General features: G+C 40.7%; 1 protein-coding gene and 1 non-coding gene across 4 annotated transcripts in view; both read right to left on the reverse strand.

Annotated features, from left to right (window-relative positions):
• CAST (calpastatin) overlaps window positions 1-13298 on the reverse strand; it is a 128341-nt gene that overhangs the window by 84046 nt on the left and 30997 nt on the right. For all 3 annotated transcript variants that reach the window (XM_012811347.2, XM_012811346.2, XM_012811345.2), the window contains exon 3: window positions 7044-7115. In XM_012811347.2, coding sequence (XP_012666801.1) covers window positions 7044-7115 — 72 coding nt within the window. The remainder of the gene's footprint in view (window positions 1-7043; window positions 7116-13298) is intronic.
• LOC111728394 lies at window positions 2914-2978 on the reverse strand. The gene has a single exon (XR_002775704.1). It is a non-coding gene; the product is annotated as a small nucleolar RNA SNORD29 (small nucleolar RNA).

Genomic DNA, 13298 nt, shown 5'->3' on the forward strand with positions numbered 1-13298 from the left:
AAAAAAAAAAAAAAAAGGATTCAGAAATACATTTTAAATCGTATAACGGACTTTTTAAATAGAGCAATTGAATAGATTGAGAATTCTACTGAATTACTGCATATTATATATGATTATAATTTAAAACTTCAAAATTAAGAATGGATTTGAAGCTGTTGAATAAAATATAAATCACGAGTCTGTACTGCTATAAATGAATAAATAAATAGAGGAAAAACCCACTTTCTTATAGATGAATTCCAACTAATCAATAGAGAATGAGTAACAGAGTTTGAGAAAAGAGTTATGAAGCTTTTAAAAAAATATGGAAACCCAACTTCCTTCAAAGCCATAAATCAACACTCTGGACCCAGAACTTAGGGTGAGTCAGGAAAATGGTGGAAGTCAGGGTTTGAGGAATCAAGACCTCAGGCCTCCCTAGTGACAGCTGAGTAGTGACTCGGGGCTTTATCTAGCAATACAGGTGACAGGGAGCATTAGAAAGGTGAACTCATCTGCTCAGCCTCATGCCCCATACATATCCCACCAGGCACTCAAGGGAGGGAGGGCTCTCTTGCCCCCCCCCCCGCCTTGACTTCCCCTTTAAGGGGTTTCTTAACAGGGACTTAATTATTTTCATTTTTCTTTTACTTCAGTCAAATAAAGCTGGTGAAGTAAGAGTCCTTCCAATTCTAAGATTTTGTAGTTCTCTGAGCAGAAGGCCCTGCTATTATTCTTGATGGAAATACAGGGTGTCAAAAAAATATATACTCATTTTAAGAAAGAAACAAACTGTATTAAAATTGTAATAAGTCATGTTTGACTTCTACAATGTATAAAATAAGTGTTATAGATACATATACAATTGAATATTACAATTTTTAACACAGATTTTTTCCTTTCTTAAACTGTATACATTTTTTGTTGCCCTCTGTATAGCTTTAAAAATGCCTTTTGTTGCTATTGATTATTAGAATTATCTTTCCTTTTTAAAGAAAAACTAAACTTTAGCTCATCTAGGTGTCACTGACTTTCATTTCTCCTGTGACAAAATAGCACAGAGTGACTTATTTGGGTCACATCCCAATGGGGATATAGACCATGGGACCTACAGACCACGGAGTTAGGTGGCTCTGTATTTTTTTTTCTTTTTGAGACAGAGTCTTACTCTGTAGCCCAGGCTAGAGTGCCACGGCCTCAGCCTACCTCACAGCAACCTCAAACTGCTGAGTTGCAGCAATCCTCCTGTCTCACCCTCTTGAGTAGCAGGGACTACAGGCACCTGCCATGACACCTGGATAATTTTTTTATTTCTAATAGAGACAAGGTACTCACTCTTGCTCAGGCTGGTCTCAAACTCCTGAGCTCAAGCAATCCACCCACCTTGGCCTCCCAGAGTGCTAGGATTACAGGTGTGAGCCATGGCATCCAGCCTCTATGACTATTTCTGAGCACCAAGAGAACAGATGAGTAATCATATGGTTATGAAATAAATTTTTCAGAGATTCTTATGCTGCAGATCAGGTAAAGGGGCTCTTTTGCTCCGAGATGAAGAATACATTATTGTTCCTCTGATGTGCCGTGGCTATCCCAATCCCAGTTATCCTTTCTCCCAGTGTGGTCCTCAGATATCTGCATCAGAAACACCGGGGGGGGGGGGGGGGCTATTGACTACATAAAATCCTAGGCCTTCCCTCACCTTGGTAAATTAGAATCTCTGGGTGTAGACTGTCTGTGTTCAACACAGTTGGGCCTCTGGCTCCTCAAAGTGTGGGTGCCAGACCAGCAGCCTGAACATCAAAGTGGGAGCTTGTGAGAAAAGCAAAATCTCAGCTTCACCCCAACTTCCTGAATCAGAATCTTCTTTAATAAACCCACTGATTCATCATGCACATTAAAATATCAGAATTACTGCTCTGGATCTTATTTCTCAAACTTTGGTTATTTGTATGTAGTATTTTTTAAATTACCTAACTTTTTTTTACATAACTATATTAACCTTTTTAAAAATAGATTTACTTTAACCTTTAATTTAGCCACTCAAGCAAAAATATTAATAGGATTATGAATCTCATATGCTAGTTCACTTTTTATAGCACATTAAAATATATTCATAATTATTTAAAATAAAAATGCTTTCCTGACTGACACAGAGTCATGTCAAACCACACATTGTACAAGGGGACTGAGGGGTAATGCTGACCTTGAATGTCAGAATTTCACGACAACTAGAGTTTCTCTAGTCCCTCATATTACAGATGGTAAAAGTAAGAGCGTGAAGAACTGTGTAGTCAAAGTTATCAGATCTGTTATGACAGAACCAAGACCCAAGTCACAAAAGCATTTCTGTGCTGGGTATTTATTCCTTGGTAGGTCTTTTCTCCTCCAGCCTGGGAGAAAATTTGTTTGTGCCTTTTTTTTTTTTTTTTTTACAAAAGGAGAACTTTATTCCTGCATGTTACCTATGGCCCACATTGACTCGGGAGTGGAAATAAATGCTTAAATGTATTACATTAGTCCTGTACCCCAGAAGGTGCTTCAGGGGCACGGAGGCACTCAGGTGCACAGCCATCCATAGTTGATGGTCTCTCAGGACAAAGATCACTAAGATCAGTCCCTCATCCAATTAAAGTTGTAGCTATGGCTTGTGGTTCAGGGATCTGGTGTTGGATGACTTGCCATTGTATCAATATTGCTTAATCTCAAAGGCCAGTGCTTGTTTTGCATTTATGTGCACCTTGTTCTTTCCTGAGACCTCTACTCTCCGTGTTTCTACAGAACTTAGTTTCCCTCTGAAATCATTCTTGTGCTCCAGACAAGGTGCTGGACCTTTGAGCCAATAAGCAGGTTACTGATAATAGTACTTGGGGAAAGATAAAGCTGTAGGTGAAAGATTCCTTAAACATGCCATCTCCCCGACTTCTATTCTTTCCAGTTTCTCAGGTATTCATGTATTTTCATTGTCAATCATAGTAAGCTAGTTTAATTCATCACAGAAACTCGCACCATCTTCTGTTTGAAAAGCCTAACGTTGCTGAACTATCTGCCATCAATGATTTTCCCTCCCATTCAATTAGGGATTTCTTCTGTCTTCCTTTCTGTAGGAGACAGCTACATTTGGCAGCTGGACATACATCCGAAAACTGTCACTGTGTACCAATGATTTCCCACCTCAAAGAATCCAGAAGACTCACACCTGAGATTCCATGTAGCGTGGTACTTACCCTGGCCAGACTGCCAGATAAGAATGTGAGTGGGAGTGAGCACACGTGGAGGGCACTGCCAGGAAGTCTGCATTATGATAAAGCCACTGGATCAGCAGTGGTGGAAGGAGTGATACAGGGGTAGAGCCAAGCGGTGATGACAGCAGAGTTTCAGCCTGAGAAAGTCCCACAGTGTTGCTGCATCTTGTTTCTGGCTGTAAAGCTTTAGATTCCTTCTTTTGGTCCCTCCTGGATTTCCCCACAAGCTACCTACTATCCCTTAAGAAATTCCTTTGTAGATTAAGCTAGTCAGAGTAGATTACGATTAGAACTAACAACTTTAACCAGAACATGGTCTTCTAATGCAATTGGAACCTGTTTTCCTCCTACCTGAACAAAGAAGCTATTGAAACTGAAGTTGTCTGAGAAGTCCTCCCACAATAAAACTGCAGGACTGGCTGTGGCTCACGACTATCTCCATCTTAGCTTATGTAAGAGTCTATAATTTCTGAAGACTTGTTAGTCTTCATTATTACTTTATCAAGAATTAAATTTTAGGCCAGGCACAGTGGCTGATGCCTGTAATCTTAGCACTCTGAGAGGCCAAGGCAGGTGGATTACTTGAGTTCATGAGTTCGAGACCAGCTGGAGCAAGAGTGAGACCCTGTCTCTACTGAAAATAGAAAAAACTAGCCGAGTGTTGTGAAGGGTGCCTATAGTCCCAGCTACTGTAAGACGAGGCAAGAGGATCTCGTAAGCCCAAGATTTTGAGGTTGCTGTGAGCTATGATAGCAGGGCACTCTACCCGGGGCAGCAGAGTAAGACTGAGACTCTGTCTCAAAAAATAAAATACAAATTACATTTTAAGCACTAAATATTTTACAGTAATTATTTTGAGTTAGAAATGTGTATACCACTTAAGAACTTTGAATCTTTCAAGCCCAGAAATACATGACAGAATATTAACTGTGGGCACAATTGCTTATTTTGTAAGGATTCTCATTAAACAGTTTCGCAAAATATGGAAACCATTCTATAATACACAGCTTACAAATATGCTTCAAATTAAATATTTAAGTTTTAAGATAGACTTCTTAAGGTTTCCACAAGTAACTAAAATTATCACTTATTTTAAATTTCAAATTGAATATGTCCAGAATGAAAAAAAAAAACAAAAAACTGGAACTAATTTTATTACCAGTTGTGTGTCCCATTTTGTCCTGCCTTTTCTGGACAGTATTCTGCTGTGTTGCTACAGCTGTGTGATGAGAGGCTCCATGTTCTCACAAAGGCTCTTTCTTACCCCTAAAAGCTTTTCTAAAAAAGCTTGGGAATGGTAATCTTTAAGGGATAATGATATAAACAAATTGGAGTCATTCCAATCAGGCATCAAAAGAAGAAATAAGCAAGTATATTTCTTCAATACTTTGTAAGAATTTAAGATATGAGAAAGGTGAAGAATTAAAACCTGGAAAACTAATGCTCAGGAAACTGGTGAAGGATAGTGACTCAGAAAACCACAGTGAGAAGGAAATATCTACAGGAGGGATAAGAACAGAGCTGGAAAAACCACAATGGTTTAAAAGTCAAGGAAAGAATTTCAGGCTTGCTTTTAAATAATAAAACAATAAGCATGTGGCTAAAATGTCTTCACCCACTAGCTGTGCCCCATGCCCCTTCCCAAGCTTCTTAAGACAGAACAGGGTTTTGAGGAGAGAGTTACAAATTCTTTATGATTATTCTTTATAATCATTCCTTATCTCAGAATGATTGGATGATAACCTCTACGTGATAAAAAAAAATGTTAGAGGTCTGATTCTTATGATTAAGTTAAAGAAAAAGCTGGACGTGGCTTTCTGAAACACATTAAACCAGGGGTCCTCAAACTTTTTAAACAGGGGGCCAGTTCACTGTCCCTCAGACAGTTGGAGGGCCGGACTGCGGGGGCCCCGGGGAGGAGTCAGCTGCTAAGCAGGACAGGCAGCAGCAGCAAAAACACCTGGTGGGCCGGATAAATGTCCTAGGCGGGCTGCTGTAGTTTGAGGGTGCCTGCTTAAACCTTCAAAAGTTTAAGTAATGGCAATTCTGGAAACATTTACAAATAGCTCACTAAATATCACTGGGTGGATGTTTTGATAATAAAGCTTCTCATTTTTAAAGGCGTAACTTAAGTGTATGCTAAATGCAAGTCCTCAAAAGTAATCTTTTTTAGTTAGCAGTCTTTTTTTGTTGGATGCCTAGAAGCAACAGCATATGAGGATAACGAGTAACCAAAGGAGAGATGCATTTCTTTCGGCACCTACAAAATGCCAGGCCCAGGGCTGAGTGTTTATATATTTTTTCTTTTGTTTTCTTTCTTTCTTTTTCTTTTCTTTCTTTTTTTTTGAGACAGAGCCTCACTCTGTTGCCTTCGGTAGAGTGCCATGTCATCGTAGCTCACAGCAACCTCAGACTCTTTGGCTCAAGAGATCATCATTTGCCTCAGCCTCCTGAGTAGCAGGGACTACAGGTGCCCACCACAATACCCAGCTATTTTTAGAGATGGGGTCTTGCTCTTGATCTGGCTGGCCTCCAAACCCTTGAGCTCAAATAATCCACCCACCTCAGCCTCCCATTTATATTTTATTCCATTTAAGCTTCTCAACAGCTCTGACAAGAGAAATCTTATCCCCATTTTACAGATGAGGAAAGTGAGGCCCAGTAGGACTAAATAAATAATAAATGGTAGAGAGGAAATTCAGATTTGTACATATTTGGCCGAGTGGTCACTTACCCAGTGAGCATCAATGCTGCAGTGTTCCCAGAAGCAACAGAATCACTAACATAGAGCAGACCCCAGTTTTGAATTTATGTTGGTCCCAAACATTAATTCACTCCCTGTGTTTATAATTCATAGTCTTCCAATTACTTTTATCCTTTTGCTGACCAGTAGAAGAGGAGCTTTGAAGAGGCCTATAAATCAGACCCAAATGGCATTCAGTCTTCTCTCTCAGCTGATTCTTGTTGGGCACCTTTAAGGGACTGTGGAGCAGCCAGAGTTCTGGAAGGACTAAATTATTAACTCTTCATCAAGCAAGTGGTGAACACGAATCTGAGAAGTCTGACTTCTGTAGGATAGCCACCAGTTTTAAATGCTTTTTAAATACTTATATAGACAGTCTTAAAATGTAGGTTAAAGTTTTAGATAATCTTGGATATGCTGAAAGACCACAAAGCTAAAACGTTCTGAATATAACTTTATCAAATCTACTAGCCAAATTAGTTTCTTGTCTTAAAAGGTGACATTTCAGTGACTTTTATAAGTTGCAAAGCATTGAAGTGTTACACTCCCAAAAGAAAAACAATGCTTACACAGAGCTTAATAGGAAAGCTGTGTCTGAACCCTCTTTCTGCCTTACTGGCCTTGTGAAATTACTTAACCAGGTTACTTAACCTCTTTGAGTCCTGGTTTCCTCAGTAATACAGGAATAATAATAATAAGGTCATGAAGGGGTTACATGAGATAATTACACAGAGCAGCATTCAACAGAGAGCTTTGGTTTGTGGTCATGAGGAGGATTTGAATTATTTTCTTAAGACATGCAGAAGCCCGATGTTATCTATAGATATTCATGATATTAGATATCATGAATTCATAGATATTATTATTAGATGCCAGGAAAAATGAATGGTTTTACTAGTTTTTAAGTCATTTAAATTGTTATTAAGAGGTAACATTCTCTTCTCCAGCATAGTAATGATATTTGTTCAAAAACCTAAGTGAAATACAGACGCTGCTTGCTTCCCGAATAGGCCCCACCCATTAACGGCATCCTCTGCAGAGCAGAGCAGGGGTGTCTGCATGTTCACCAGGTGACTGACCTTGGCGGTGGGGGCTGTTCTTCCAGCAGAGGTTCTGGAGGGTTGACTGGTCCCAAGACTTGCTGCTTTTTTCTTTAAAGTAGAAAATATTAGTTTCAATGGAGGAAAACACCATAACAATGAAGTCAGATGGAAATTTTCTTATCAATACAAATATCTTCCCAATCAAAAATAAGACTAATGTTCTAAACACATCAAAAGTAAACATATGTTTTAAATTTTTCATCACTTTGCTTAGAAGTTGACTTAATCTCAATTTTTCAATATTCAATGATTTGGGGAGACTGCAGAAGTCCTCACATGGGCAGCTGTCCCACCGTAGTGCAGTGCAGGAGTTGCTCTCAGGGTTACAGTGCCACAGAGGGTGCACAGCCTCTGTGGACGATGATTTAACAGTGTCTGTCAAAGGTGCGATCCTCTCTATAAAAACTTAGAGAGATAAGAGAAAAGCAAAAAGCTTTTCCTTCAAAGATAGTCATCATAGTATTAAAACATCAACAAGCTGAAAACAATATGTATATAATAATGTTTATTGAGTATTCATGATATGCGAGGTAATTATTCCATTAGAAGCATATAAGTATAGAGGACTACAGATAATGATGTTCTAATAATAAAGCCTATCAGAATATTATTCTAAGTGCTCTAAGTGTTTCAAGGACCTGTGTAACAACTTATTTAATCTTCTCATTAACCAATATAAAGCTGGTACTATTGTTATTGATTGCCATTTTATGGGTGAGGAGACTGATGGACAGAATGAATAAAGTACTTGTGTATTATTCATTTTTTACGAAATGGTAAAGGGCAGGATGTCTGCTTCAGGCTCTGCTCTCTCAGCTACTATACTGCCTCCCATAATAGGAGTTATGTTAAGGTTCAGCTAGGGCAGTGGTTCTCAGCCTTCCTAATGCCGTGATGTATTTTCATTATTACAAAGGGGTCATGACCCACAGGTTGAGAACTGCTGAACTAGGGGAAATATCATGTGCTTATTAAAAGTCATTTCTTGACTTGGCGCCTGTGGCTCAAGTGGCTAAGGTGCCAGCCACATACAGCTAAGGTAGTGGGTTCAAATCCAGACCAGGCCTGCCAAGTAACAATGACAGCTACAACCAAAAAATAGCCAGGCGTTGTGGCAGGCGCCTGTGGTCCCAGCTATTTGGGAGGCTGAGGCAGGAGACTCGCTTGAGCCCAGGAGTTGGAGGTTTCTATGAGCTGTGATGCCACAGCATTCTACCCAGGGGGACAACTTGAGGCTCTGCCTCAAAAAAAAAAAATCAAATAAAATAAAAGTCATTTCTTAATATAAGAGGAGAGGGTATTTGGGGGGACCTCACCTAATGTGCATGATGCAATGGTACATTTCAAAACTATTAAGAAATGAGTATAATTGCAATGGAGGTGTTAACTTAGTTCAATGTAAACATTTCACATTGTATATCAAAGCAGTACCCTGAATCTCATAAATGCATCAATGTACAAAGTTATGATTTAATAAAAAATAATAAAAATGAAAAGAAGTCATTTCTTAGAACATTTCATTAAAGAAAAACATTATTTAAAAAACATATCATTCGGCTCAGTGCCTGTGGCTCAAGTGGCTAAGGCTCCAGCCACATACACCTAAAGTGGTGGGTTCGAATCCAGCCTGGCCCGACAAACAACAAGGACAGCTGCAACCAAAATATAGCCTGGCGCTGTGGCAGGCACCTGTGGTGCCAGCTACTCGGGAGGCTGAGGCAGGAGACTCGCTTGAGCTCAGGAGTTGGTGGTTGCTGTGAGCTGTGATGCCATGGCACTCTACCCAGGGGGGCAGCTTGAGGCGCTGTCTCAAAAAAAAAACATACTATTCACATTTTATAAAGTCAATTCAGATTATAAAATCTTACCCTAAAGTTCATAAGGGATTATACTCTCCCATGATGTTAAATATAAGAGAAAAAATTCGTCTTGCATTTTTGTATTGCCTTATATACTATTTTAACTGAGAAAAGGAAAATAAGAAAAAGGAAAGGTAAAAAATGCAATTGCTTTCTCAATAAGACCTTAATATCCTGTATCTCTTATTTATGGATCTCTATATTGCAAAAAAACAAACATATAAATTATAAACCTTTGTAATATAAAATGGTGATATCATGCTTCAAGTCTATCAAATGTGAATAATGCGCTGCCAACCTTGAGAACACAGGAGACCGTGATGCACGATCAGCTGGCCTGCAGCCCACTGAAGTGCTCTGTGTCTCTGTAGTGCACATTTTTATATGTATGGAGAATAATTTGGTTTAATTCCTTGACATTTAGATGACATATTTAGCCAAATTTACGTTGTTAATTTATTGAAAATACCTGCCTTGGAAGTTAGAACCAAAGTCTTCTCCTTCAGGGAAAATAATGCCCTAGTGTGACAAAAAACAATGACAACAAAAAAAAAAATCACAACTTAGCTCGGTCTCCTCAAAGCACAATTGCTACATGTCCACTGGTTGACTACCCTCAGGGCATTTCAGGAAGATCACCAGAGTAAATACGTTTTTATTTCCATTTATTATATTTTTATTTATTCATTTTTGAGACAGAGTCTCACTCAGTCGCCCTGGGTAGAGTACTGTGGCCTCACAGCTCACAGCAACCAAACTCTTGGGCTCAAGTGATCCTCCTGCCTCAGCCTCCTGAGTAGCTGGGACTACAAGCACCCAAAGAATGCCTGGCTACTTTTTCCTATTTTAAGTGGATACAGGGTCTCACTCTTGCTTAGGCTGGTGGTGAACTCCTGAGCTCAGGCGATCTACCTGCCTTGGCCTCCCAGAGTACTGGGATTATGGGTATGAGCCACCGCACCCAGCACAGAGTGGACATATTTTTATCAAATGGTATCTAGGGAAACTCAAAGGCATTTGCAGGTGCTCCAGCTCTCAGGTGTCATCTGTAGAATAAGTAAATACTCTCTCTCAAGCATACAAGTGCTATTATCAACCAAGAGAAGAAAAAAACCCTAAATAAGTGTGACAGAAACGAAAAAGGCTGTCAAAGCTAGTAATATGGGTGTGAGAAGTGAGCTGGAGAAAGGAGGGGATGGTCTACATTTTTCCCAGACTGCAAGTCTTTTTCAAATTGTGATGGCTCCTCCTGATAGCTATAATGTACAAATGGGTTTGGTGTAAAAGGCGAGGCATGAGACATAAAGACCAGTACACAGCAGTAAGGTATTTATTTCAACTTCATCATTTACTTCAACTTCCCCATTTTCCAGTGAGGAAACTGAAGGAGGGCAGGTCATTGTCCCATGTGGCACAGCTGCCCCAAACTCTAGCTGTTACCCCTTGGTCTCAGTTCCAGCTGAGGAAGGCCACATCCTAAGCCTACGCTGACAACAGATTCCATTCACTGTATCGGAGCCCACGTCCTGGAGCTCAGTTCGCCTATACAGTCCATAAATGAATTCCACTACTTACAATGTATCAAGCAGAATTGACAATAAAAATTAAATTAAAATGAGAAGAAAAATAGCTTGCTTTATGGCTGTGATGAAACTATTATGTTAAAAATTATAACAGTCTAAACTTAATACACATGATGATTTTCTTTAGTTCTAGTCCAACTCAAAGTTCACTTTTAAAAAATTACTTACTGGCTCTGCACCTGTGGCTCAAGTGGCTAAGGCACCAGCCACATACACCTAAGGTGGCAGGTTCGAATCCAACCTGGGCCCACCAAACAACAAGGACAGCTGCAACCAAAAAATAGCCGGGCGTTGTGGCGGGTGCCTGTGGTCCCAGCTACTTGGGAGGCAGAGGCAGGAGACTCACTTGAGCCCAGGAGTTGGTGGTGGTTGTGAGCTGTGATGCCATGGCACTCTACCCAGGGAGACAGCTTGAGGCTCTGCCTCAAAAAAAAAAAAAAAAATTACTTACTAATAAATTCAATGTCTTTTAACTCAACTGAGCATCTCCCAACTTTCCTATGGGGATGACCTGTTATGCCAAAGACTGTCTTGCCCTCAGAGCTGCCTGGATTACTTAGTCTGCATAGGATGAATTTAGTCCAGCTGAAATGACAGTGTAATTTGTAAAAGTAATCTTTCATTAAATATTACCTTACAAATATTTATTAAATCTTGTCAATGTCAGGCATTCAAAACACAATACAAATTGTTTTGGTGGATGTGTAAGCTTCCTTTCTTCATGCGTATCTGACCTCATGTAACCATTTGTTCATTCATTCACTGGACACCATGAGCCTGGTCCCATTCTAGGCAATGAGGATATAACGGCCAAGCAAACAGAAAAGCTCCTGCTCGTTCACATGCCAGTAGGAAGACTCAGCTTCTAAATAAGTCAGTAAAAAATAAGACAATTTCCTGAGAACAAGATGGTTTCAGAGTGCTGAGTGCTGAACAGATGGTAAAAGACGGTGTTGTAACAGAGAGGGACTGGCAGAGGGTTGCTTCAGATAGGACAGATGAAGAAACAAAATTTGACTAAGGCCTGACTGTTGTGAAGAAAGCAGTCGGGCCCATAATGCAGTGTTTTCAACCATTTTTTCTCTCACGGCACACTTGAACCTATAGTTACACCTCCACTGCTCACTTAAATTATGTTGATCCAAAAACAGAGTATAAAAAAGAATATATTTACTATGCTTTGAACTTCTTTTGAAAATAATTTAATCAATAACCTTTAAAAATTTTTATGGCACACCTAAGATCATCTCATGGCACACCGCTTAAAAATCACTGAAATACGGGCTGAGAGAGGAAGCGTTCAAGGTGGACAAAGGTCTTGAGATGGGGATGGGCACAGCCAGCAGGAGGAAGAGAAAGAAGCCAGGGCAGCTGCAGTGTGGTGGGCACAGGAACAGGCTCTAGGACACGAGACGAGATGGAGGACCAAGATCCTCAGTCTGGGGCAATGTGCGTTCAGGACAGCCCCACGTCAAACGAGCCTGGGAGCTCCTGCCAGGCTCTGGTCTGCTCCCTGGTCTTCTGATGCCAGCTGCCTCATAGAGCCCACCTTTGCCTCTAGTTCTTTAAAGACCTCTGGCTTCATGTCACCTTGTGCTTAGTTTTGTGGGAAACTCCTTCACCCCTACATCTCTCACAATCAGCATGAGTCCTGAGAAATCCCACCCTGGTCTAGACACATCGCTCACCTGGCTAGGTCTGTACCCGCTAACTAGTGTTGGGGCTAGACCTGCCCTCAAAGACAGCAGAGTTCACCTACTCACAGTAAGCAGAAAACTCATCTGTCCAATGACAGAGCTGCACTAATGTCTAAAAGGTTAACATGTTAGATGAGAATGCTAATCCTATGATAAGCTCAAATTTTGAGTTAAATTACTTTACTTCATTCCCATAAATCCATGGACAGAGACCAATGAGCCAGTTTCTTGTCAACTCATCACACTCCACCTACTGTCCACGTGCACCTCAGGAAGAACATGACGTCTCCTGCCCTTCTCCCTTCTCTGTTGTTAGGGCCAGCTTAGTCATTCCCTCCCTGCAAATCAGTCCTAACTTTTGACAAGGACAGAAGTATAATCCTCTACACCCTATTTGCCTCTACAGGACCCAAACTCCATGATACTGAGTTGGCCCGTTTACAGAGATTTGGTAAATGCAGCCTGTCCTGCTCTCAAGAAGACTCTAACCACACAGGAGTATCCTGTTTCTGCAGACTAGGAACCCACATCCTCTCCCAGAAGCAGCTCTCTCACCTTCAGAAGTGCTTCACACTGTGCCAAGCAAGAGACACCTCGTGCTTGGGCAGAGGATCCCAATAAAAAAATACGCAGATTATACTGATTGTGTTAGCTGTAACAGGAGGTCATGTAAAGAATTGATTGCATATCTTTTTCCATGTATCTACTATAGCTCACAATAAAAATGTTTTACTGACTGAATTGGAACTCAAGCCTAAAAAATATTTTCAGAATAACAGTGAAGTTCTCTGAGCCAGGCAAGGAGCTGCTATGTCACTGTCACTTAAGATCTCAGGAAAAGGCTTGGCACCTGTGGCCTAAACGGCTAAGGCACCAGCCGCATACACCTCAGCTGGTGGGTTCGAATCCAGCCCAGGCCTGCCAAACAATGACAGCTGCAACCAAAAAATAGCCGGGCGTTGTGGCAGGCACCTGTAATCTCAGCTACTTGGGAGGCTGAGGCAGGAGAATCGCTTGAGCCCAGGAGTTGGAGGTTGCTGTGAGCTGTGATGCTACAGCACTCTACCCAGGGTGTTAGCTTGAGACTGTCTC

The sequence above is a fragment of the Otolemur garnettii genome, unplaced genomic scaffold, assembly GCF_000181295.1.
Source record: "Otolemur garnettii isolate 467f Iridium unplaced genomic scaffold, OtoGar3 scaffold00154, whole genome shotgun sequence".
Lineage (NCBI taxonomy): Eukaryota > Metazoa > Chordata > Mammalia > Primates > Galagidae > Otolemur > Otolemur garnettii.